General features: G+C 37.8%; 4 protein-coding genes across 12 annotated transcripts; 2 read left to right on the forward strand and 2 right to left on the reverse strand.

The window, feature by feature from the left end:
* Nucleotides 1-136: 136 nt before the first annotated feature.
* prdx5 (peroxiredoxin 5) lies at nt 137-3150 on the forward strand. Of its 6 annotated transcripts, none has more exons than XM_079486963.1 (7): nt 137-210; nt 455-523; nt 1513-1647; nt 2007-2138; nt 2268-2306; nt 2614-2678; nt 2829-3150. In XM_079486963.1, exons 2-7 carry the CDS (start codon nt 512-514, stop codon nt 2932-2934), a joined length of 489 nt encoding a protein of 162 aa, XP_079343089.1. In that variant the 5' UTR covers nt 137-210; nt 455-511; the 3' UTR covers nt 2935-3150. The 6 variants fall into 6 exon arrangements, with proteins under 6 accessions (XP_079343089.1, XP_079343090.1, XP_079343088.1 ...); XM_079486964.1 differs by having other exon boundaries at nt 174-358; XM_079486967.1 differs by lacking the exons at nt 137-210; nt 455-523 and adding exons at nt 553-920; nt 1162-1213.
* Nucleotides 3151-3196: 46 nt separating this feature from the next.
* nxf1b (nuclear RNA export factor 1b) lies at nt 3197-11377 on the reverse strand. Its single transcript, XM_079486961.1, has 21 exons — nt 11111-11377; nt 10381-10597; nt 10127-10289; nt 9892-9975; nt 9702-9806; nt 9529-9609; nt 9335-9404; nt 9166-9254; nt 8577-8684; nt 8382-8491; nt 5255-5291; nt 5068-5139; nt 4925-4980; nt 4734-4841; nt 4542-4600; nt 4313-4428; nt 4196-4238; nt 4042-4114; nt 3765-3947; nt 3583-3643; nt 3197-3460 (listed from the first exon to the last, which is right to left on the reverse strand). The coding sequence occupies exons 1-21, from the start codon at nt 11142-11144 to the stop codon at nt 3422-3424; spliced, it is 1908 nt and encodes a 635-aa protein (XP_079343087.1). The 5' UTR covers nt 11145-11377; the 3' UTR covers nt 3197-3421.
* Nucleotides 11378-12566: 1189 nt separating this feature from the next.
* On the reverse strand, nt 12567-17555 carry bscl2 (BSCL2 lipid droplet biogenesis associated, seipin). Of its 4 annotated transcripts, none has more exons than XM_079485830.1 (11): nt 17272-17519; nt 16030-16581; nt 15748-15829; nt 15248-15391; nt 14810-14944; nt 14484-14581; nt 14205-14346; nt 13986-14067; nt 13822-13902; nt 13646-13711; nt 12575-13535 (listed from the first exon to the last, which is right to left on the reverse strand). In XM_079485830.1, the coding sequence occupies exons 2-11, from the start codon at nt 16350-16352 to the stop codon at nt 13336-13338; spliced, it is 1353 nt and encodes a 450-aa protein (XP_079341956.1). In that variant the 5' UTR covers nt 16353-16581; nt 17272-17519; the 3' UTR covers nt 12575-13335. The 4 variants fall into 4 exon arrangements, with proteins under 4 accessions (XP_079341958.1, XP_079341956.1, XP_079341957.1 ...); XM_079485831.1 differs by having other exon boundaries at nt 12793-13561; nt 17272-17492; XM_079485832.1 differs by lacking the exon at nt 13822-13902 and having other exon boundaries at nt 12567-13535; nt 17272-17555.
* A 3670-nt stretch (nt 17556-21225) lies between these two features.
* On the forward strand, nt 21226-23400 carry gng3 (guanine nucleotide binding protein (G protein), gamma 3; the record flags this gene model as incomplete). Its single annotated transcript, XM_079487110.1, has 2 exons — nt 21226-21324; nt 21934-23400. 2 exons carry the CDS (start codon nt 21226-21228, stop codon nt 22060-22062), a joined length of 228 nt encoding a protein of 75 aa, XP_079343236.1. The 3' UTR covers nt 22063-23400.
* Nucleotides 23401-23613: the final 213 nt, after the last annotated feature.

A 23613-nucleotide genomic window follows, 5' to 3' on the forward strand; every position in this document is an offset into this window, starting at 1 on the left:
AACAAATTGGGATAAAACCGCAGAAGTGTTTTGGTTGTGACATCATTTGTACGCATTCCAGTTTAGACCAGGCATCAAACAAGAGCGTTTGCTCCCTTCTATAATCTGACCTGTTCATGGGGTCACTATAGGGCCAAGACCCATAAAGATTCTGTTACCAGACCCAAGAGTTTGAGATCAGAAGCACATCTGGGATTCAAGAAAACTGGGGTGTGCATTAAGGGTGAAGTGGGGTAAATGTAAGATTTTCCAAAAATCCATCATATCAGTTAATTCACAGTAAATACTAATGCTATAGCAGTAGTTTAACTATATTAAGATAATAGAGCCAAGACGTCGGGGTTGAGCAGTAGGACAGGTGCTTAAATCCTCTTCTCCAGACGGGGCGGGTATAGAGGAGAGGCACTGGGCTGTTCGCTCATATAAACCAATGTTTTCCTCTGCGTTGCTACAGAAAGGCGTCCGCGGCACATTTTGCATTAGACTGATCCACTCCACACGCGTCGCCAGTATGCCGATACAGGTAAGACAATATACAACAGAGAAACGATTGTGCGCGTGACCTTAGAAGCGTTTCGTCAAATACAAACATTGTAAACTTCTAGTCTCGCCGCCGCCATCAGTATTTTAATGCGGCGTATTTCGTTAACACGGATTATGCTCAAGTGTTTTTCTTTAAACTATGCGTCGAGTGATTTGGTTCCGTTTTGTTCATTCATTGAATGACATTTAAATGTGTTGGGCGATCAGACAGATCCAGTTAAAAGTATTTCCTGGTAGGCCTGACAGCCGACGCGAGCGAGCACGCTGCCAAACTAGCCTAACAACCTAAACGCACGCTGCTTTATCATCACGTTTGTCTGTCGTGTCGCGTCTCTGTGTAGGCTAACCGTAGAAAAATAAACTATGGTTTTATTGTAGTAAGTATAATGAGGCAAAGGAACATTGGAGGTCACTGATGTTTTAAAAGTATCGTTACTAAAAGCATTTTCCTAAGAGACGTGTCTGTGTATCTGTTTAACTATCTTTTGGAGACAAATTTGCACCCAAATTCTAACGTCCCTTTATCCTAACTTTCCTTTAGGGAAGTCCTTTTTTGTAAAAACACCAAAGATAATTGATAGTAATTTTTATTTGTTTAATTACATTTAACCATGATAGCACACATACATCTGGGTGAAGTCTATTTGATGTCGGCATTTACATCCGCAAGGCATATTTTTTTGTTTGCTCATATTCAATGTCTCTGAGACATCTGCTGTCAGATGTAGACTTCTAGTAGATGTCTATGATCTTAGAATGTATGTAAAACTACATTTTCTAAGACTTTTTAAAATGTTTTTACACAGCGATGTTGTCCAGATCTCCAGATATTTAGCAGTCATCCTATCTGGAAACAAGTTTCTGTTATGACTCTGGTTTCTGTTGTGGCAATGAATTGCGGTTTTTGAAAATGAATGGACTGAAAAATGCATGCTTACGTGTATTTGTTGTTCTTTCGAAACCTCTGAGGTTGGTCAAAAACTTCCCAATGTAGAAGTCCAGGAGGGAGACCCGTCGAATATCATCTCAATGGCTCAACTCTTCAAGGGCAAAAAAGGTGTGCTATTTGCCGTGCCAGGTGCATTTACTCCTGGATGCTCAAAGGTACTAACATGATATCCACTGGCAAGCTGGTCATTATATTACAAGATTAAGTTTGTGAAACGAATGTGAGGTTGTTTTCATCTAAACACTCCAGTGCCCAATTAATGGTATGGTTTACCCATTTAGTTTTATGTGATTTCTACTCAAAAAGTAGTCACTCATTTACAAAACAAGCTTCAAAAAGGACAAAAACACCATAAATCGATCACAAACTGTTCATATTTACAGATCAACATTTTACATTAATGTGCTGCACCTTTTATTTGTAATGAGTTCATTTGCCACTTGCAGCTCCATTACTCATTAATGCATGGCAAAAAACTACCAGTGTTAATATTTTAAATCTGTCTTTTTGTTAGACGCATCTCCCAGGCATCATAGAGATGGCTGAAAAATTGAGGGCCAAAGGTGTGCAGGAAGTCGCCTGTGTGTCTGTCAATGATGTATTTGTTATCTCTGCTTGGGGAGATCAACATAAAGCGAATGACAAGGTGAGAAAACTCTGCTTTTTGAAGTTTAATTGACCTGATTTTTATTAAAATATTCAGATTTGATTTGTTTAAATAACAGACAGCTCGATTTTGTCTGGTTAGTTATTGAGTATCATTGTGGTCCATTAGGTGCGGATGCTGGCTGACCCTACTGGAGCTTTCACACAGGTGAGATTATGGATCTGAATGAACCAGTCCTGAGCTTTAACCACCAACATCGAACGATGGGACTTAGTGTCAGCTTCAGATGCCACACTCATGTGCGGCTCACACAACTTTCATGCTGATAAATTACAAAACAGTTTTTTCAAGAGTTAATGCAGCTTCTCTTAAAATAACACTGTAGATTTGACTACAGTTAAATCCATCAGAACAATAATCGATTTAAATTAAAATTAGACAGAATGCAGTCATAAGTGTTCAGTGTTTATTCGGATAGTCTTGTGGATTCATTTAGGATTACATTTTTTTTCAGGCAGTAGATCTCGCTCAGAAAAATGATGATCTTATTAAGGTGCTTGGGAATGTGAGGTCTCAAAGGTGAGGGTTATTGTCTTCTTAAATTAAAACACTTAAGTCTGTCGTCATAATTATCTAGTTTGACGAATGATGACGTGACATAACATGCTCACATTTTTCTTTGGACATTAAACCATTAATCGCAAGTAAAATCTTGATTTCTATATGAAGGTATGCCATGCTGGTTGAAGATGGAGTGGTCAAAAAGCTCAGCGTGGAGCCTGATGGGACAGGACTGACCTGCAGCTTGGCTTCAAATTTTTTATCTGAGATTTAAGTGAAACCAGTTACATTACAGTTGCTTAGCCCTCTTCTCATAGACCCAACTGCTCAATGTATTAGAAAACAAAAATGAAAACACTTGTGTATGACAGAAACCAAGTTTACTTTTGGGGGACATGAAATATATGCAAAAGTTTGGCTGCTTAACGCACAAATCTGTTATGTGACATAACCTTGTATACCCTAATTCCAATAAAGTTGCCTACATGGATGTGTCCCATTTGGTGTGATTTGAGAATCATTTCTTTAACAGATTAGTGAAAAAGCCTTAAAAGCATTTTTGAAGAAAAAACATTGAACCAAATCTTTATTTCTCTTTTATTTCAGTGGAAGTTGGACCACTGTCAGTCACAGTCTAAATTACAATGGACATAATAAAATCAAAAGCAGTAAATTCGAACAACAAAAATACAGTGAGAAAGTCCTTTTACTGGTCATATCATGTACATGACAACACAGCTAAAACTCCAACAGTCACTCATTCATTTTACAAACGCAACATCTGGGATTTTCCCTTGGGCCTGTAAATAAAAAAACAACGATATATAAAAACACTACACAATCCTTTGTTCTAATTTAAATCAGTCAGGCAGGATTAAGCAGATTTACTGTCAACATTATTAAGCAAAGAATGCTGAAGTACCTTAAGGCCAGAAAAAATCAGAGCAGCTCTCTCAAAATCCCAATCGTTGTCTTGTAAGCATCTAAATAAGAAGTGTCAGAGTTTTAACAAAACTAAGCAAAGCCAATGTAAGAAGGTTAATAGTTATTTAATTTAACAAACATGTAACATCTACTACATAGAGCATAAAATGTAGTTCTTACTTTTGAGACCATTCCAGATTCATACCAGACTTTAGTGAGAAGGCAGCAAGCATTTCCTGTTGGGGGGCAGACAGAGTGGGCACAGGACTGCTGGATGGCGTGGGAGCTGGTGCAACAAATGCACGACGTATTTCTTCTGTAGTGGCGTTCCGAACAAACAGCTCATCATTTACGATGCACAAACTGCAGAAAGTTAGTTGGAAAAGTGACTTACTGATCGCATCAAGAGCCAAAGAAACTTCTTTTCACAGTTTATTGTAATAAACAAAAGTCTTACCCTGCATTTCCAGCAGGCACAGCAATAAACACTCGAGAGAATGCTCTAAAGGAGTCTCGAGATTTGCCGTCCACTTAAGGAAAAACAGGAAAAAATGAGGGTGTATCTCACGAATGATCTTAGCATAGCATGACTATAGAGAGGAGAAACTCACCCTCTTTGAAAACTCCAGTAACTGTAAAAGCTAATAGTGTATTCTGCAAACAAAGCAAAAATTAGATCCAGCGTAACAAATAAGCAGCAAAGGACCCAAACTGCAAATTCTACCCACTGTGTAAGTGTTGACATCCACGTTAAAGGAGGCCACGTCGTGCTGAGTCCTAGGGAGTTCGTTAAGGAAGGCTACCACGTTCAACCGCGTGTGCTTCAGCAAACGATACCTTGTAGCTGGAAGACAAAACGGCAAAAATAAGGAATAAAACTAATAAAATACAAAATAGCAACTACATTTAGAAAAGTCAATATTCATAATGAAATGTCACATGTCAAAAACCACGTACAGGGGTCTTTCAATCGCTTGATGTTGCGGCTGTCTTTCTGATACTCCCCTAAACTGCTTCTGCACAGAGACAGAGGATATCAAAACAAGTTGATTCAACAAGTTCTGATCAATGCATCTGTACTACAATGAACACAAATCCTATATAGTCAACCAACTGAAGATAATAGGGAAGTCAGAAAGTGTAGTGTACTTTGCAGGGTTCTGCAATGAAAAAGGAATGCCGAGCGAGAAATTCGCCCCATCATGGTAGGCCTCCAGCAGGGGTTGTCTGTTTCCAGAGTCATATACGCTGTAATACCTAAAGGGTATCAACACAACAGACAACATGAGAATCTAAGCACATCTCATTACTACTGAAGTTTAGGGGTCAAGAGAACGTACTGTTGCAGGAAGCCAAGAATGATGCTCTTCAAGTCCTCTGAGCCGAAGAAACTGGGCTGTGTTCAAAGTAAACCAAACATTGAGTGTATTCACAATAACAGCATGGGAAAACAAAACAAGTTTGATAAGGGATTTTTATGAACCTTGCAGGGTGGTAGAGTTGCAGGAGGAACCTCCAAGTCAAAGCCAATAGGGGGTGGAAGATCAAGTCCATCCTATAAGAGAGACAGTGATGCAAACAAATCTTTCATTAAGGAAACCTTTTTTAAATTGATATACTATGTATATACTATACTATGACTAAACAGATAAATGGAGCAGATTTCCTACCAGTTTGAGCAGCTTGGGGAATCGTTCTCGAATGGCACTGTCCAACAATCACAAAGACAGAACACAAGAAAGAAAATGTTAAAACAAACTGCAACACACAGTCCTATAAAACAGTCCCACACCAACATTTATGTACACATACAGTAACGTGAGCTGGGCCATTTTTGATGAAGACAAAATCATACAAAATGTTTGTACTTACAGATTACTGATCAAGGTTGAGGCACCGGAGATATTAGCAGTTTGACAACAATTTGTAAATTTCTTTCTACAAACTTTAAAGGTTGATAACCATATTTACATCAATGGCAAAGCCAACAACTGTTTCATTTTCACAAAAAAATTGCCATGGTGTCAACGCTCTTAAGCAGACAGTTCACCCAAAAATTACAAATGACCTCATGTCTTTCCAAACCCACATTACTTTGACAGTCTGTACTCACACTCCAAACTTCAACCATTTCATCATAACTAACAACATAGCTTCAGAAGATTGTGAATTAATATTACATTTGTCTTGAAGCTTTATATTTTGATCTTTGGTATTCCAGAAGTAGCAGAAAGTCACACATGTTTGCAATATCATATAGTAACGTAACTCAATCACAGAATTTTCATTTCTGGATAAACTGCCCCGTGTCCTATTCTCCCACCCAGCCTCAGGCACGTGATACTCACCCGTCCTCAATACTCACCACTTTGTCCCCCCTACAGGCCGAAACACTGACACGAGCAGGCTGGCAAAGGATGGGGGGAGCTGGGGGTGTGTTGTGAGGGGTTGAGGTTTATATGCACTCCAACAATCAGTTTGGGGAGTGTACTGAGAAGTTTGGGGTTGGGATCAAGCAGACCTTTTTGTGATCTTCGATTCTAACAGATTGCCCTGATTTAACCCATTGCGGATACCGTGAGATTTGATTATTCTTATGGTATTCATAATCCAATGGGACTTCTTGTTTTAAGGTGTTACAGAAAATTACAGATCCAGATGTAAATAAGCCGAGCAGTTTTAAACTAAAACGTTTCAAGCGTACTGTTGCATTTAACAATGAATGATGCAGAACTGGTGGGCACGAGATGGCAGTTACAAAAGAAACCGTGATGATATGAAGATACGGTCATTTGATATCTTGGATTTATATGGGTTTTGAAGACCAAAAGCTACTTTCAAGGTTTAAACTGATTGGATCACTCATGGAAAAGAGAGTGAAAGAGATAACAGTGACAGGACAAACCAGAAGTGTGGTAGGTAATGACAGGGAAGTCAGATCATAGTGTCACTGAATATAAAACCAGGAAGATAAAACAGAAATGTTGAACCATGAGCCTCTGTACAGAATATAGAAATGAATAAGAGTTTAAAAGGTGTTTGGGTTATAGCGCCTGCACAATTTGGACCCTTCTATTAAATTTAAGAACAGCAGGGTATTATTCAAACAAGGGATCAGCTCTTTTTTGAACCCAGACCCCCTTTTCTTTATTCTATATACACACACTACTCTATTTTAAAATTTGGCCTTATTATTTTGCAAAATCGTATCTTCAAACTATAATTTGAATGTCACTTGATTTCTGTGATCCTCCCCCAGTATGATTCATTTTTTGCTGAACTGATGTTTTTCCTCTCAAGCACTCTAGGACGAGGACCATGAAAATCGCCACACTTTCCTCCATCTTGTTTACAATACACAATGACAGAGAAAGAGAATTTAACAGTCTCTACTCTCTGATTATCATTACATTTTGCTCTATGCACCAAAGCACATAGTAAGCAATGTCTGGCTCCAGGTTTCTTTAAAACCTTCCCTCTCCTCCACCCATGACATCTCCTCACATCCTTTCTTCTTCTGTTGGCTGTGATCTCCGTCTTCATGATACTTGCTGTGGCCAGTTCTGCGGCTGTGCCTGCCTTAGGTTGTCCCAAAGTTCAAAGGTGGGATCTTACCCGTCATTGACTAACCAGCCTCTGACTGACCGAACAGCAGCCGTGCTCCGGGTGTCAGACTAAAGCAGGGAGGATGGAGGGAGGAGGGTGCCAGCATTTTGGAAAGCTGGAGTACAAAAGTACTTAAAGAGTGCATCATTTCCAGTGGAATGTCCTTCACTGTACACTTATCCATGGGCATTCTGGGAGGTCACATCCGTTGAAACTTTTTTTTCCAATTTAGTTAACGAATGCATCTAAGCACATTTTGAGCTACCCAAGGTTCACATATGCTAAAACGTATTGTTCTAAAACTGTTGAGGAGATGCATTCTGTACAAAGTTCTACATGGACAACAACGCAGATGACAAAAAGCAGTAAAAAGATGCAGAGAACAGCAGGCGTAAAACAAAGCAAGTGTGAAAAACACAAATAAGAACCAAATCTTTATAACGGACAACTTAAGATGACTGCAATGCTCGACGATCAAACATCTTATAGAAAGGGAGAATATTCTGCAGGACAGTGTAGGACATATCCATCCATGATCTGATTGTGAAAAAACATTGCTAGACCACAGAGTTATTCTTGCCAGCTAGGCTTTAGCTACACCAGCAGAAACATATCAGAAGTTATTACATCTAAATGTGTTTTTCAAATTTCTTTATAGGTGAAATTATATATTTCCTTGTCAAACATCATATCATACTTAACATATATCACTTGAATCAAATAAAAATGTGATGTAAATCTTGTATATTTATCGTCATGGATGTAATTCAAGACAAACTGTATTTAATGGATCTGTAATGACTGGCATATTACTGGTGTATGTTACTACCACCCTGCCCCAAAGGGTGAGCAGAAATTTGTCAGTCAATTGAAAAATTGACTGTTTTAGGTAATGTTTCTGCTTATGCACAAAGGTTTGACCTATTAGACACTTTACGAAAACATAAATACACTTCTAGGTGCAAAAGCTTGAGGGAAACAGTTCAAGTCTGCATTCTCGGTGCTGTAGCACGTTGTCGTTCAGAAACAGTTTTCTGGTGTCAAGGCTGATCAACAGTTTAAACAATCCTTCTAGTCATATTAGTTAAATATTTGTGTTTCTTTATGTATCCTTCCACTAATGCATTTGCGTCATGTTTCTGCCCTAAAGACGAAATACAATTGACCGATATCAAACTACAGAAAACTGACCTGACATAGTCCGCATGATCCTTGAAGTGGTTGCACATAGGATTCCCCACCAAAAGGATTTCCACCAGCTTCAGACCTTTGAGTTTATCGAGTTCTCTCTCGGTCTTCAGCTATGGAACATACAAACAAGACAATGATGCATGTTGGATTTAGAAAATAATTATAGGAAAGGTGAAATCTGTGAGCCCAAAATACCTCATTGTGTGAGAGATTGAGCATTTTCAGGTTGGGTATTTTGTTAACAATATCAGCCAGGTCATCCAGCCTGAATAACCTGTTGTTGCTCAGGTTCAGAGAAACCAACTGTAGACAAAACATAAAAAACATCAGGAGTGGAGAAACGATAGAAATGGTCAATGAGTTTTATTATCTAGGAGTGATTTTAGATTCAAAACTCAAACTTTAAAAAGCACAAAGAAAATGCTGAGAACTATTAATTCTAGTGTGGTGAAGTTTAGACAAATTAAGACTTGGTCTCTCGTATGACATAGCGAAGACTTTTATGCATGCTTTGATGTCATATAGACTTACTTGTTGGGGTCAAATTTTCGATTAAAAGGTCAAAAGTGGTATATTTGTATTTTGTAATATATTGTTATTATTTGACTGTATTGTATTTTTCTTTAGTTGTACTATTTATTTAGTTATGTCAGTCAAAGACCTGCCAGGGGAATGCGAATGAAAACTAGCCTTTAGATAAATCCGGTACAATGCATCAAATGGAAACATTTGTACATGGTCCCTTCATAAATTAATAATACAGGTGGAGTATAACATTTCATACCTCTGGAATGTTCTCTTCAATGATTTTAATCACCGCCTGCATAGAGTTCTTCCTATTCAAAGTGACCTCAACATTTAGAGCATTGAGATCTGCCAACAATGGAAAACATATTTGAGCAACAGTCCATAACCAAACAAACTGAAGACGAATGGTAAAAAAATCAGTTTACCTGGATCAACTCTGATGTTGTTCAGATCGAGGGACTGCTGGGATCCATCGAAACGCTTGGACATGCATTGCTAATGAATAAAAAAATGATATGGCTCTTAAATGTGTTAAAATAATAACACTACAAGTTCGAAATCTGCACTAGTGTTAAACAGGGCATCTTATAATATTCTGATGAGATGCAGACTTCCTCACCTTCAAATGTTCCAGGTCCTCAGGCTTCAGGTCAGTGTGGATCATAGTGGGGGGTGGACAGCTATTCATAATAACAGTCACCTACCCATTCAACAGATTGAGATTCACTTACACAAACTTAAATAGAAATCACATACACCAGCACAAACATGCATTTACAACATTTATTTTACCTTATAGCCATCTTTATCGGTTATTTTTCTTGACACTTTCATCAAAGCGTGGGCAGTTGTGGAATCTTCAATGTAAAACTGGGCCTTGTTGCCTTCAGTGTGATACTGTAACAGACACATTGGTAAAATTGTGGTACTTTTCCTACCTTACTCAAGGACAATTCGCATGCCTTTCACTAAATTTACTTACATGAACAGCATGGAATGGCATGGAACAGAGGTTCTGAAGTGCAGACAGAAGCCAATCTTTGTCATATTTTTTGCCGAAAGGAATCTGGGGACAGACACGCAACCACAATCTTAACAATTAGACTTATTAACTAGGCCAATCACAGCATTAAAATAATAAGCCAATTATAGCAGAAAAAAAACCCTATCATTTAAATTCTAGCACCGAATATGAAATGTATGTTTAATATACTAACAGTCATTTTAAACCAGTTCTTGCGGTTTCCATCACTACCACTTCCTCCACCACCTCTGGATCCATGATTTCTGTGACCCCCATATTCTCCACCATTTCCTCCTCCTCTGCCTCCTTTGCGATTACGCTCGTCACGACGATTCCCTGGCCGGCCGTATGGATTGCTGAAATATAAATTATGGAAAATATGAACCATAAGCATCTGACACTAACAGATATTAGAAAAAAGTGTCTATCTGGCATCACAGTGCTTACAATCTGCTGCGCTGAGAGGTGTTGTCTTGCAGAGTGTCTGACATTGTAACATCTCCATCATCGTCTGCCAATCTCGACCTGGGACCAGGTCCTCCACCCCCACCGTGACCACCGCGATGCTTTGGCCTGGACAGCTGATCACTGTACAAGGGTGCTCTGAAAGGACCTCGGCCCTTACGGTTGCGATGCTTTGGCACTCCAACACGATCATCATGTTCTGTAAAACAACAAGCGAGATTAAGCCCCTGATGGTCAAATGACTTGATTTATAAACCACAAAATAACAAAAAGGTTGATAAAACTTCATTTAATATTGTGTGAATATTTCGATGTTATGCGTTTAGTTTGTACAACACCAGATCTGTCCAGCACGACCTCAATATATATCGCGCCATGTGGCCAAATTCTACTTTGTTTACTTTCAACAAAATTCTTTAATAAAACACGATAAGCGTTCACAGTAAGCCGCAAGTTTACAGTTTTGACCATTGATCTAAATTAAAAGCGCAGAAAAACATAAAAACACTACACACTATCAAAACACAAGCTAACGGGCTAACGTTAGCTCACGTACTCTACGTCGCGACGTTACACAACGACAGACCGCGTGGAGTACGAAAACTACATTTATTTGCAACAAAAGGATAAATAATCTGAATTTCAACTATATCGCTTATTATTGTTGGAGAATTAAACGCAAATAGATCGTTTGCTAACGACCCAAACTTACCATTATAATAGCGAGAGTCGTCGGCTGTCGCCATCTTTTAAGAAGCCTGTGTAGGCTGATTAGAGTTTAAAACAATATATGTTCAATCGTTGTTTTATCCTTCTACAAATAAAACGAAACCAATACGAATTAAGATAAACGGTTTATCTGACTACTAGAGTGAAACACAAACGCGTTGTTTCCAAGGTAGTGTGTCACAACAGATGATGGTGGTTTAATGCGCATGCGCAAGGTTCTTCCAAGATCAAAAGCATCCTTTACGGCTATATCGCCGTCTGGTGTTAGCCTGTTTCAAAGCATGTTCAAGAGCAAATGTTTTTCACATAGACTAGTCAAATAAAAAAAAGCCAGAATAAAACAGAACATATATGCGGAGTAAGAACACACAAAACAGCGAGTCTTTGGTGACAAGGCAATTATACACATGACATTATGTAATTTTAATGGCATAAATATTTGAATAAATACCCAATTTATACAATACCTAGTGTTCATTTTTTTCTAACAACTCTTTAATTTCTTCTACATCATGTTAGAATTGCCGAAAAGCTCTGCTTTTAAACTTTTTGCATTAATGTTACTGAATGTTAAAAAACATTGTTTATTACGGCCAGAACCATTTGTTAATAACCGTAGACAATATATCATAACACTGAGGAATGCTGAAAAACACAAAGAGTTCAGGAGAGGCCGTTTTTGTACGACATTACAGAGAAACTCAACCCGAGTGATGAAAGCTGAACTCTGAAGATTGAAGACACATATCAGGATTATATGAGGAAAGTTTCCTTTTGGTCTTTAGCAATAACTAGTCATAATTGTTTGTTAATTCTATGGAATATTCAGTTGTATTGTTAAAAGGAGTATAGAAATATGATATTATAAGCACCGGACACATAGACCAGTGGGCCTATATGTCTAAACCAGAGACACTTCTCTGCCCGCGCACATGCGCACACAAAACAAGGAAGAAATACATTGCTGTTAGTTTTTAGTTACACTGAATAGTTTTCCCATAAAAAAAGAAATGGTGTCTAATATGGGTGTGACAAGATTTCGGACAAGATATCAAGATTTTTTGATGGAGTTTGATGTTGAAATTAGTATTGAAGATTATAAATCATGAAAATAGACGTACAATTATTTTTCATTTTAGATGATTTTTAAAATGCACACATTTAACATTATTTGACTTTGTCACATATTTCATCATTAAGGATTTCTTAAAAATAATGTACAAATCTTGTCTTGTGAACCCTCATCTCGAGAACTACATATCAGTGTTAGCATTTTGTCCGTACTGTGTAAAAAGATGTTGAGGCTCTTGTTAGTGATGAAAATATGTTTTCCGTGTATCATGTCATTCACAAAATTATCCTGCTTCAATTGATGTGACATCAAATAGTATTTAAATCAAATGTAATCAAAAGTATTCAGATTACGTTACCAAAAAAATCTAATTAAGGGATTTTATTACTGACTACAAATTTTGCCATGTAATTCGTAATCAGCAACGGATACAACAATTCATAAGTAATCTACCAGCTCTGCTCATCATTAACGTTACTGTAATAGCAAGAGTCGTTGGCTGTCGCCATCTTTCAAGAAGCCTGTATAGTCGGATAAGTGTAACAATAGATGTTCAGTCGTTGTTTTCTCCTTCTCCAATTACAACACAGTGAGACAAATAAAGATTTATGTTTTGATAAGAGTAAAAAACACCATTTTTAATAGCATTTTTACAACTCTTCAATGTCTTTAACATGTTTACTTTAAAAAATAAATGTGACATCTTTGCATTAATGTTACTGAATGTGAAAAAAACATATTTTTAATTATGCCCAGAAGTAAAACCATTTGTTAATAATTGTAGACAATATATTAAAAGACTGAGGAATGACAAAAATGCTCATACATCTTACACACAGTTATAAATTACAAGTCTCAGATGCACGCAAAGGTACCGACATATCGAAGCATTGACATTTGCGCAAATCCTATGTGTTTTCATCTGAATAAACCAAAGTGAAACATATGAATTCTGTTGTACTCAGGTAAACAAAAATCAACAGCAAGACATGTAACATGAGCTCCATGACGTAAACTGGTTACCAGATGCATCAAATACAACTTTGCGTGAAACAGCTCTCACAGTAGTACATGCTGCATTTCAACAGGAATGTCTTAAATATTCTTCAGTGCACTTCAGGCAGTAAACGTGCTAGCTATGAGTGCTCTTCTGTAACAGAATACATGTGCGTATGTCTTTGCCTTAGGCTGGTGTCTGAGGCTTGTGATTGGGCTGCCTCTTCTTCAGGATTCTCATTCCCCATTCTTTTTAGCCTCTGCTCTTGATCTGGGTCTTCCTCACTTAAAACAGTCTCTGCAATATGAGGAGCCTCGAGAAAAATTGGAGTCTCTAGACCTGAAAGGGTCAGAAGGAAACAGATGCTGCAATATTAAGCTGAAAATTGCCGTGGTTATATTTTGGCTATCTTTTGGCTGTTGTTTAATTTAAGAAAGTGTAATTTTTACCAGCTTTATCCTCTTGCAGGTGGTTTAAGTTATCTATACCAATTACACCAGGAGATTCCAGCTCACCTGCGCAAACACACGGTGGAATAATGTGTAACTGATAAAAATACTGTATATACCTTGAAGTTACTTTGGATAAATGAATCTGCCAAAAGCACATATGTAATTGTTTTCACCTTTGTTTTGAATGCTACCTGCTTGTTTGGTTTGCTGTGGTGTGTCAGACGGTTCACTGCTGTCTCTTCCAAACGTCATGTCTGGAGGACATTCAGAGGATGGTGCATTGGTGACTAATGTGTTTGGTTGCAGTAATGATGTGTGTGCGGTTGAAAGTGCTTACTGGGCGTGCTGGAGGACGAGTGCATGCGTTTACGCGCCTCTTCTTTCCTCTGCTGAAGACGTGTAGAGTCTCCCATCATGACCTACATGCAACAATGACAAATAGATATCACATTCTGTTATAACCCCGTAATCACTAGAATGACAAACGTTACCCAGCTCCTAACAAGAGACAAATAAAGGCAAAGATCAAGAATACTACTCAGATGGTTGTTCTTACCCTTACTCTGACCTGATCTGGGGGGCAAAGCCCTCCCCAGATGAACTGCAGGTACCCGAAGAGAACAATGACACAAAGGAAGGTGAAGTTGCTGGCCACACCGATGACTGCTGATGTCAAAGGGAAATTATGCAGGAGGTATCTGTTGTAAAAGAAAAGTTACAAGATGAACCTTGATAATGAATAACCTATTGACATTAAATGACTAATCATTAAATTCACTTGTGGATGCTATATAGGCCCAGAAATAAACCAGTAAAACCAGATAATGATAAAAACCTAATGCCAGTGAAGTAGGCATGGATTCGGAGCTGGGCAGAGTAAATCTGGACCCTGCGGGACTGAATCTCGATCACAGCACCAACAGCAGGCTGGTACTGCGGAGACAGATCAATGTGATCCATGTGTTATGCAGTTTATTACCTGCGCATTGTAGGCATTGTGTTCAAAATAAAAGACACCACTTACAATCCTCTAAATATCTATTATAGGTATATATACGAATTTGCATAATTGACACGAGCAAAACTCGAAATCGCATTTTAACTCATAATGACACAACTCCATGTGAAACATTCTTGTTAAACATGTTAGAGATAACTCACAATGTCTGATCTGAAGTCTGGAAAAAGCTCCATCTCAATGAGCTGTTTCTGCTCAGACAGACCTGTGAGCAGGAGGGGGGAGAACAGCAGCGTGCTCATGGTCTGCAGCAAATTAGAACGATAGTGCAGCATCGTCTGGTGTGACATAATAAATAAATGACTGTTAAACCAAATGAGCATAAATACGTTTTGTTGTAATATAAAAGGTTGGGTGTGTGTTCCTAAATTAATTTAAAAGCAACTCCGTTTATAACAAAGTTAATAAGGACAACACATTCCAGTCTAACAGGGCTGTATTAGGTGTGCCCAAATTTGTCACTTTTAATTTGATGGAAGGTTGATGCATGACTAAGAAAGTTATCTTTCGTAACAATAACCCACTAAATCAACATAACCATGTAAATTATGCATAAAGAACAGCTGCATTTCTTCACTTACTGAGCGGGCCACAGACGTCATGACTGTCCCATCTTTAGTATAGGAGGTCATTTTGACCATGAACATTCCAAGCTGTTCATTAACAGGAGATTCAGGCATTTCCAGCTCTAGAGAGATCCTATAGGCTTGACCGGACATCATCACCTACAACAGGAAATCTAATGTTAAATACCCAATAATGGTTTATGACAGCGTCAGAGTGTGTTATTCATTATTCGTTCTTTTCAAAATCCTCTTGTGCGTCATTTTGGGCTTGATACATAATATACAAGGCAAAGCTTAAATGTTTGTTCGTTGCTATAATAATTATCACATTCAGTAAGAACGTGTGACAACACCAGAATGAGCATGTCTAGAATTTGGAGGAACGCCAGCTCTTTTACAGTGGCCCAAAACAAGATTTGTACACAACATTTTTATCAGTGGCTCAATGTCATTATGTGTTTCAAGGTCACTGTATATTTCCCATACACGATACCAGCTTAAACAGGATTGTGTACCTGGTCTTTGCCATTCTTCAACAGTGATATGTTAGCCGTGGGAAAAGAACAGAGGACTGAATCAGACGGATCACAGTCTGTTCTGATAGAGAGAAGAGAAGAATAAACCACAAAGCAACAAACGGCAGTTGCCAGATTTCATTTATCAACTTCATTTGCCATAAACATTTAAGTAATGACTCAATCACTCTTTGCTCATTGGACCAAACTAATTACCAACTCGGACATGCGCAAATATTACAAAGACAGGAACGCTCTCGATCAGCACCAACGTGCCTCTACCTGTAGTAGAAGTGTACCGGTGTGGCAAAGCTGACACTAGGCATGTACGAATAGTAGAAGCTTCCATACAGGAAGATGGAGATCCAAAGGAGCAGCACCAGCACACAGAACAGGATGGCAGCCCTTAGCAGAGTCCTGCGAGCCTTCAGGAGGGTCACTGCTGCCACGTCCTGGACCCAAAGCAGCAAAGGTCCCATTACCGCCCCCATGGATGGCAAGCCTTCCCCGTCACGTCTAGACGAGGATTTTTTATTGTCTGCACCGTGTATGCCCCTCAGCCCTTCCACCGCCGGCGAAGGGCTCTGCTGCCTCTCTTCAGTCATATATATACCACCTCACACAACCCCTGACTACCATCTGCATATGAGTCCAGCTTGGATCATGAAGGCCATGATGGCAAATAAAAAAGGAAATTTAACCATTTGAATTTGCGTCTGGATCTTTATAGAGCTTGATTGTGGCTGAACAGATGATGTGCCAGTATAGTGTCAGAACAGCGGACTATGCAGCTCCACGGTTCATCCGTGAACGTTGGTAAAATCATACATTGACCTAAAAAAGGAGAACACAACAGAATTAGACACTATTTACATTATTTACTAAAACACTACAGTACAGTTACTTAAACTGTAATTGCAGAGTAATTACAGTAATAAAACCTTTACACACACAATATAGACAATAAAATGAATCATAAAAGCATCAATATTCAAATGATTCAGACATCACAAACCAAACAATAATATAACACAACAAAGATTGAATGAGGTCATTGTAAAAATAAAAAATACTCCAGATTTGTCTTTAATAATTTCAATTAATTCCAGTCAAGTGTCTGTTGAATTTCAACAACAACAAAATGACAAAGTCACCCAACATCGAACGACTGAAAGAAAGCAAAGATGCATGAAAGTCGAGGAAAAATCAGGCTTATATGCATTTTGAAAATAAAACATTTGTACAATTTCCTGCAAATAAAGCGGGGAATTTTAGAATCACGTTTCACCAGTTAACAGAATGAAACACACTCATTGTACTTAAGCACGTAGCGTTATCTATACATATTAAATTCAGAAAATTCAGTTATTTCCGCTGTTGTATTATAGTAATAAAATAATCACTAAACTCCGTTTAGTGTCTTTGAACTGCAGCTCGTCTCTCTGTCATGTCTGTTTCGCATTCGTCGTGTCCTCTTGTCTACATCAGTTGCACTTAACATTGAGGACAGAACTGCAAACTTACCTTCTTTAGTTGTAAAATACGCCATGGACAAACGACTACTTTACAAAAATGGATTTATGGAAAAACTGCTAAAAGGTCCTCCCTTCCTTTCGGTTGTATTACGGTGACGCATAATTTATGCATATTGGGGCAAGGAAGACGATTTTCAAATCATATTTGATACGAAACAAGCGAAATGTTTCTCACAGATTGTCTATAGATCAGAAAATAACAAACGCCTCGTTAACTCAGTCGCGCCCACTTCTGGTGAGACAGGAATACGGCTACGGCAACCAAAGAGGTACAAGTTGATAATTCGTACACGTTTTGAAATAAGCATGGCTAACGCAGTGCTTTTTTCTTATGTATGTTTTTTTTCAGAAGTTGTTAGTATAGAAAAAGTTGTTTTGTAAGGTAAAATTACACATAGGATAAACGTCACGAAATCTTTATTATCTGAATGATTTATAAATGTATTATTGTATAACATGCGTACTTAGAATCGATACAAAATAAAATAATAGCAAATGTTCAAAGAACTTTCAAGCATTTACCTTTTATTTTTTCCGTCGAATGTAACAGACAATCACTGAATGATCATTTCTCAGGAGGAAACTTAAGGGGCAGATTTGCAACTATGTGAATGTAAAATGAGAATGGATGGAATAGCATGGTGGGGGTGATCACATCCCAGCCAATCTGGAAGAGACCACTGAGTCAAAATGGTGCCACAGTAAAAGGCAAAGAGGCTGAGACTGCAGCAGTTCCCATGGTAACAGAGCGGTGAGTAGTAAGGCTTAGCAGAAGAGCAATTAACCAAATAAATAAATAACTTTATTAAACACCTCATCATAAATACATATAATACAAATCTATCTTGTGATATTGTGATTTTAAATAAATAGATTTTCATCAATGTAATAACCCCCCCTTCACCCACACAATGCTGCACAGATAGTATGAGCCACTACACATAACTAACCAATTCTAGTAGAGCCCCCCCTCTCTCTGGCACATCCCACTTTCCATAGAGGGGGGTTTTATGTATGTGCCAAGAAACTGGTGTGCATTGTAGCAGAATTGCAGTGCATTGGACTGTACAGAACTGGGTAGCATCCACAGTGTCTATGAGGGTGCGGTCCGGCATTGAAAGTCACAACATAGACAGATAGAGAGAGAGGAGGAATAAGGAGAGAAGAAGAGAAGGGGGAGAGATATCACCACAAGAGGAATACAGCAAGGGTAAGCAAGAGAAAAAGGGAAAAGGCCAAGAATAACTGAAATAGATGAATCCACCCTGTGGTCTTTTTCAGCTTGTTCTCCATTCACTCCCATTTTCTGCTTTGCATCTTTTTTGATATACTGCTTGCTTTTTGTATGATTTTGTAATGATTTGCTCATTTATACGTACGGGTCATTTATGACACATTTTAGGGATTTGGTTGATCTTGTAAAAGATCACTTATATCTGTTTGAGCAGCTGTAATGGTCTTTTATCTGTCTGTCCTAGTTTTTCTTGCCTGCTGGCAATATGTAATGCCCATATATTTAAGTTGCTAATATGATTACATTTAATAGATGATGGTCAAACTGTAGAATTGCTGTTCCTACAAATGAATATGGTGTATTCCATGTGGTGGTTGGTTTTGCCTGTAGGCACATTCTACAGTGCAAAATGGGGCCGACATACCCCAATACACTGCTGAAATGCTATTTTAATTCTGATAGGACACAGAAGGGAAAAACTGTATTAATGCTTTAAGATGATAATAAAATGTCTTTATTTATTTACACATTGATGTTCATCTATAAATTCCAAATGAATGAAATCACAGTGAACTCAATAGATGATTAAATGTGTTGCTATCAGATTATTGCAATCCAAGGTGAGGTTTTGGTTTCCTAAAACAGCAGCTTTTAGGAAAGCAGATGTAAATGATACCAAGCCCGGAAAGACAGGAAGTAAAGCATAGCGTATGAGACTTCTGGACCACAGGAGAAGCTTGAGAATGCAAAGAGGCTTGTATTAAAGACTGGCTGTTAAATACAGTGCACATCCCCTTGAAACCATAAAAGTGGGATCATCATTTAGGAATAGCACATCTACATTTAACAGGGGGTATACTGATGTATTGGCGATTTTTGTTTAATTCAAAACCATTTTCATTTTCGATATAGCCTGTTATAAAAATACATTTTTGATTATTATTAAAAAACTGTGTGAAGGAATCGGGTTGTATAATCTAACGTTGTAGCTTTTATCTGTACAAAATATAGTTTATAAAATAAACATTATAGACAATGAAATGAAGACATTGCACTTTAGGGGGAAATGCTGTTTTTTATTTATTCATTTTAAGGTATGTTTTATTATTAATTTAGAAACGATTAACTTATACAAAATGTATTAACTAGCATTTCATATATGTTACCTCTGTTGTTGCAAAAGTAACCTCTGAAGGTTGTCATGTTGTCTAATTATATATTATATATCTTATATTTCCTTTGTGGCTTGCTTAATATGTTGGCTTTCCCTGTTGAATGTGAAATGAATCCATGTTCAGTGAAAATTACTTGATACTTGAAGCTATAGGATTTTTGAACTTTACTTATTTAAAGCAATGTGGAGATTTAATGTCTTTATTTATTTGAGGTTGAGAAATTTAAACTCACTCCACCCCTCCCTTTCGAAAGCACTATGGTGGCTGACACAGAACTAAGATGGTGTCACGTTTTTACTTCTTTCCCTAAAGAGATCATGTATTTACGAAACGCGCTCTGTAGAGCAGTTTGTACATTTAGGGCTAATGTAGAAACAGCATGGTAAGGGGACCTGCGGTGTATGTAGATAAAAATAGCTAATTCTAAGGTATAACGCTTTATTATCTAACCAATATACATCTCTGAAGACATTGTTATTTATAGTACATTGCTTTTCTGTCAATAGATCCTCCAAAACAATAACACACTGGACCTTTAAAACATGATCAAAATAGAGATCTATTTTAATAACACAAGTTAAAATAAGTGAGGATGTGAAAAGTGTACGTTTCAGGGTGAGCCAATGGTTGGGTTTTAATGTGCAGTTTCTGCATATCTCATGTTAATCTTGAGTACTTACCTAATAGTATCGCACCCTTCAAATATCCATAGAGTCTTTAGTTTAATCACAGTTATCAAAGACAGAGACAGCTGTACAATTATTTCCGAAAACAAACGACGCGTGCTGGGGATGCCATTGCTCACAAAACACAGACTTCATCTATCAGTTTCAAACGATCTCCAAACCAAGCGATATATCCGCCGTTTATATAACATCCATCACTACGTGAACAAAGAAACACACCTCAAATTCTCTCACTACTGCAAGAGTAACAAGCTGCAGCTGCAGGCCTACAGCGCAGCCAATCTTGATGGTAAGCGGGTCTTCACTTGTCGGTTGAGGCATGGGCAGTCTATTTCTTTCGCCTTGCCGTGGGCGTGCTTTTCCGGGAGAAGTGCCCAATATGGGACTAAGAAAAGTTGTTACGAGATTGATTTTCATGTTCGAAAAAAAACTTTCGAAACCTATACGAACGCTGGGGAAGTGTATCTAGCACAGAAATACTACGTAATACGTCCAACTGGAATTTGACAAGTTGATCATGTCAAGCCTGAAAAGACAGCATGTTTAACATTGTAAAGAAGTCAGAATGCATGAAACAGCATTGCACATCCCCTTCATAATAGGTAAAAATATTTTATTACTTGTAAACATGACCTGTTATACAACAAATATAGTTTATAGCTCATGAACAACATGTTAAATACTCTCATTTGTAAATAGCTTGGGGTCTGCGCTAAATTAAAAATGTAAAATGTAATGTATTATTCTGATAATACCTCTTAAGCAACAGGAACACACTTGAGTGCACTTGTGTGGTTAAATCAGTGAATGTCATTGGATTCAATGGGAATGTTTCTGTCTATGGCAGGATGAAAGGAGACACCCCTGTGAACAGCACCATGAGTGTCGGGCAAGCCAGGAAGCTGGTGGAACAGCTGAAGATTGAAGCCAGTTTTTGTCGGATCAAGGTGAGAGTCTCAACGTGAAAACTACACATGTAGCAAAAATAATCATATCAGTGATGATTTTCTCTGCCTGTGAATCTTATTATACCAGCCTGTAGCCAGCAGACTAATTTGTATTAGATGTGATCAAAGATCTGGAACCAGGTTAATATGTATGACCTAATTCTACAATCCCCATGATAAATTCTGTCCTACAAGTACAATTCGAAGCATTCAACAGCTTTGAAGTCTTTAAGCATTGACCTCAACTGTGCATTTTGCACATGGATAGAAAAATCCTAAAATACTGTTTAACCAAGAGAATATCAGTGTGGTGTTTCAATCGAAGAGCAATGTCAAGGACAAAGCATCATGTGTAGTATACAGAAACGATTTAATGCCGCTTAGAGGTGATGGCATTAATGCATTTACACGGCAATGACAATTACATGAGATTAAAGTTTTTACTGTAGAAATATGGACTGTATATTCCATTATTACACACATCTAACAAAGTTAAAGACTGCAAATCCAAAAGCTGGCCAAATCATGTCCAGCTTCCACAAAATCAATATTCATCCGTAAGCCAAATGCTTTTACTGTGAGCACTGATATTCTATCCTGCCTTCTCAGGTTTCTAAGGCAGCAGCAGACTTGATGGCCTACTGTGATGCCCACGCATGTGAGGACCCTCTCATCACCCCTGTGCCCACCTCAGAAAACCCCTTCAGGGAGAAAAAGTTATTCTGCGCCCTCCTCTGAGCAGGAAACAGGAAGAGCAGAATTAGCCCAATTTAGATGATAATGATTTGTGTATGCACATCACACGACACGACACATCACTCAACAAAACACAACAAAGCATTTCATACTCAAAATTATGATTAAATAAATCCATTGACAGCACTACGAACAAATATCTATGATGTTTTGGAGGATATTGTTATTCTCCTGTTTTATGGGAAACCTTGTTCCTTTTCATTAGGGCAGGGGTGTCCAATTCTGCTCCTTGAGGGCCATTATCCTACAAAATTTACCTCCAGCACACATGATCCAGCGAATCTAATAGACTCTGCATCTGAAATCTCATACTATGACAGTATTTACTAGATTAAATGAATTACCTACTTCTTGAACAAACAAACAAATAGCATGTGCAATATAGTATGTGTGGGTGCAGTAGGCATACTTTTTGGACATACATGCGCCATGTTTGGATCTTCACGTGACCCATAAAAACAACTAGGTGTTGTCAAACTAGTATAGTTTAATTGTGAGGAATGTATTTCGTTGTACTTATATTACTTCAACTTGATAAATTCTTCTCAGCTCACGTTGCCTCATGGGATTAAAAAATGTCCATCCATCCGATGCATACTTCGAAGTATTGGCCCATTCGGGTATTTCTGTTTCAAACATACTACTTTTTTCACATATCATATACTATGGAAGTATGCAGTTTCAGATGCAGGGTAGGTCAAGATTACCTGTCACGAATGTGTGATTTGGGTTGGAGCTAAACTGGGTTGGACGGTAGCCCTCCAACAAAATAACTGGAAACCCATGCGCATGTGAAAAAAACTGATTAGAAAAATAAGATCAATACACACACACATATGCAAGCACACTATTTTGTAATCAATCAAAAGGAAATGGTGTGGGTCTGGATACTTCATGACTTTTACTATATTAAAAAACATTTCATTGTGTTATGGAGTTCTTCACATAGCATACTTTGGTGATTTGCAAACTCTGTATGTATATTTGGATCTTTTTTATTGTTTTGTTCAAGATGGGCATGTATGCTGGTAGACATTTCTGGATAACTGATCAAGCTTTTATAGTTTAATTATTGTAAGAAAGTGAGATTACTAATCACTGAAAATACCACCAGTAAAAATCCCCCTAAAGGGGTTTATGAGGAAATGTCAGAAAAAAATAAGTTTTTAGAACAAGTTAAAACAGTGGTCACTAGTCTAGTCTCTAGTTAGTTTCAAGGGCAACTAGAAAGAAAAATCATAAAAATGCCAAAGCATTTTGTGGCCCCATATGACAGATTATAAACTACAGACTGCATTTGGATGACGGAATAAATAAAATATTAAACGACGCGTGTCCCTTATTGACAAAGGAAATTGGCTACTCGCTGAAAGCTGAATGGTTTTAAATTTTACGGCAAATATAACAGCCTGAAAATGTTAATCCCATAACCCATTTAATTATTTCGTTTTTTAAACAAACAAATTCAAATCTATGTTCTGTGCACAATTTTGAACAAATAAATATTTAATAGCTATAACATATTGCTGTTTT

The sequence above is a fragment of the Barbatula barbatula genome, assembly GCF_947034865.1.
Source record: "Barbatula barbatula genome assembly, chromosome: 22".
Taxonomy (NCBI): Eukaryota; Metazoa; Chordata; class Actinopteri; order Cypriniformes; family Nemacheilidae; genus Barbatula; species Barbatula barbatula.

Bases quoted from the DNA above. Each gene is read 5' to 3' on its own strand.
- nxf1b (XM_079486961.1), bottom strand. From the start codon at position 11,144: ATGGCGACAGCCGACGACTCTCGCTATTATAATG. The intron at 9,405-9,528 runs GTGAGGAAGTCT...TTTATTCATTAG, and splicing joins AGGACCTGGAACATTTGAAG to CAATGCATGTCCAAGCGTTT. The intron at 4,239-4,312 runs GTGGGTAGAATT...CTTTGTTTGCAG, and splicing joins TGGATGTCAACACTTACACA to AATACACTATTAGCTTTTAC.
- prdx5 (XM_079486962.1), top strand. From the start codon at position 431: ATGTTTTCCTCTGCGTTGCTACAGAAAGGCGTCCGCGGCACATTTTGC. The intron at 2,307-2,613 runs GTGAGATTATGG...ATTTTTTTTCAG, and splicing joins CTACTGGAGCTTTCACACAG to GCAGTAGATCTCGCTCAGAA. The intron at 2,679-2,828 runs GTGAGGGTTATT...TTCTATATGAAG, and splicing joins GGGAATGTGAGGTCTCAAAG to GTATGCCATGCTGGTTGAAG.
- bscl2 (XM_079485830.1), bottom strand. From the start codon at position 16,352: ATGACTGAAGAGAGGCAGCAGAGCCCTTCGCCGGCGGTGGAAGGGCTG. The intron at 13,903-13,985 runs GTAAGCACTTTC...AATGTCCTCCAG, and splicing joins CTCGTCCTCCAGCACGCCCA to ACATGACGTTTGGAAGAGAC. The intron at 13,712-13,821 runs GTGAAAACAATT...GTGTTTGCGCAG, and splicing joins AGGTAGCATTCAAAACAAAG to GTGAGCTGGAATCTCCTGGT.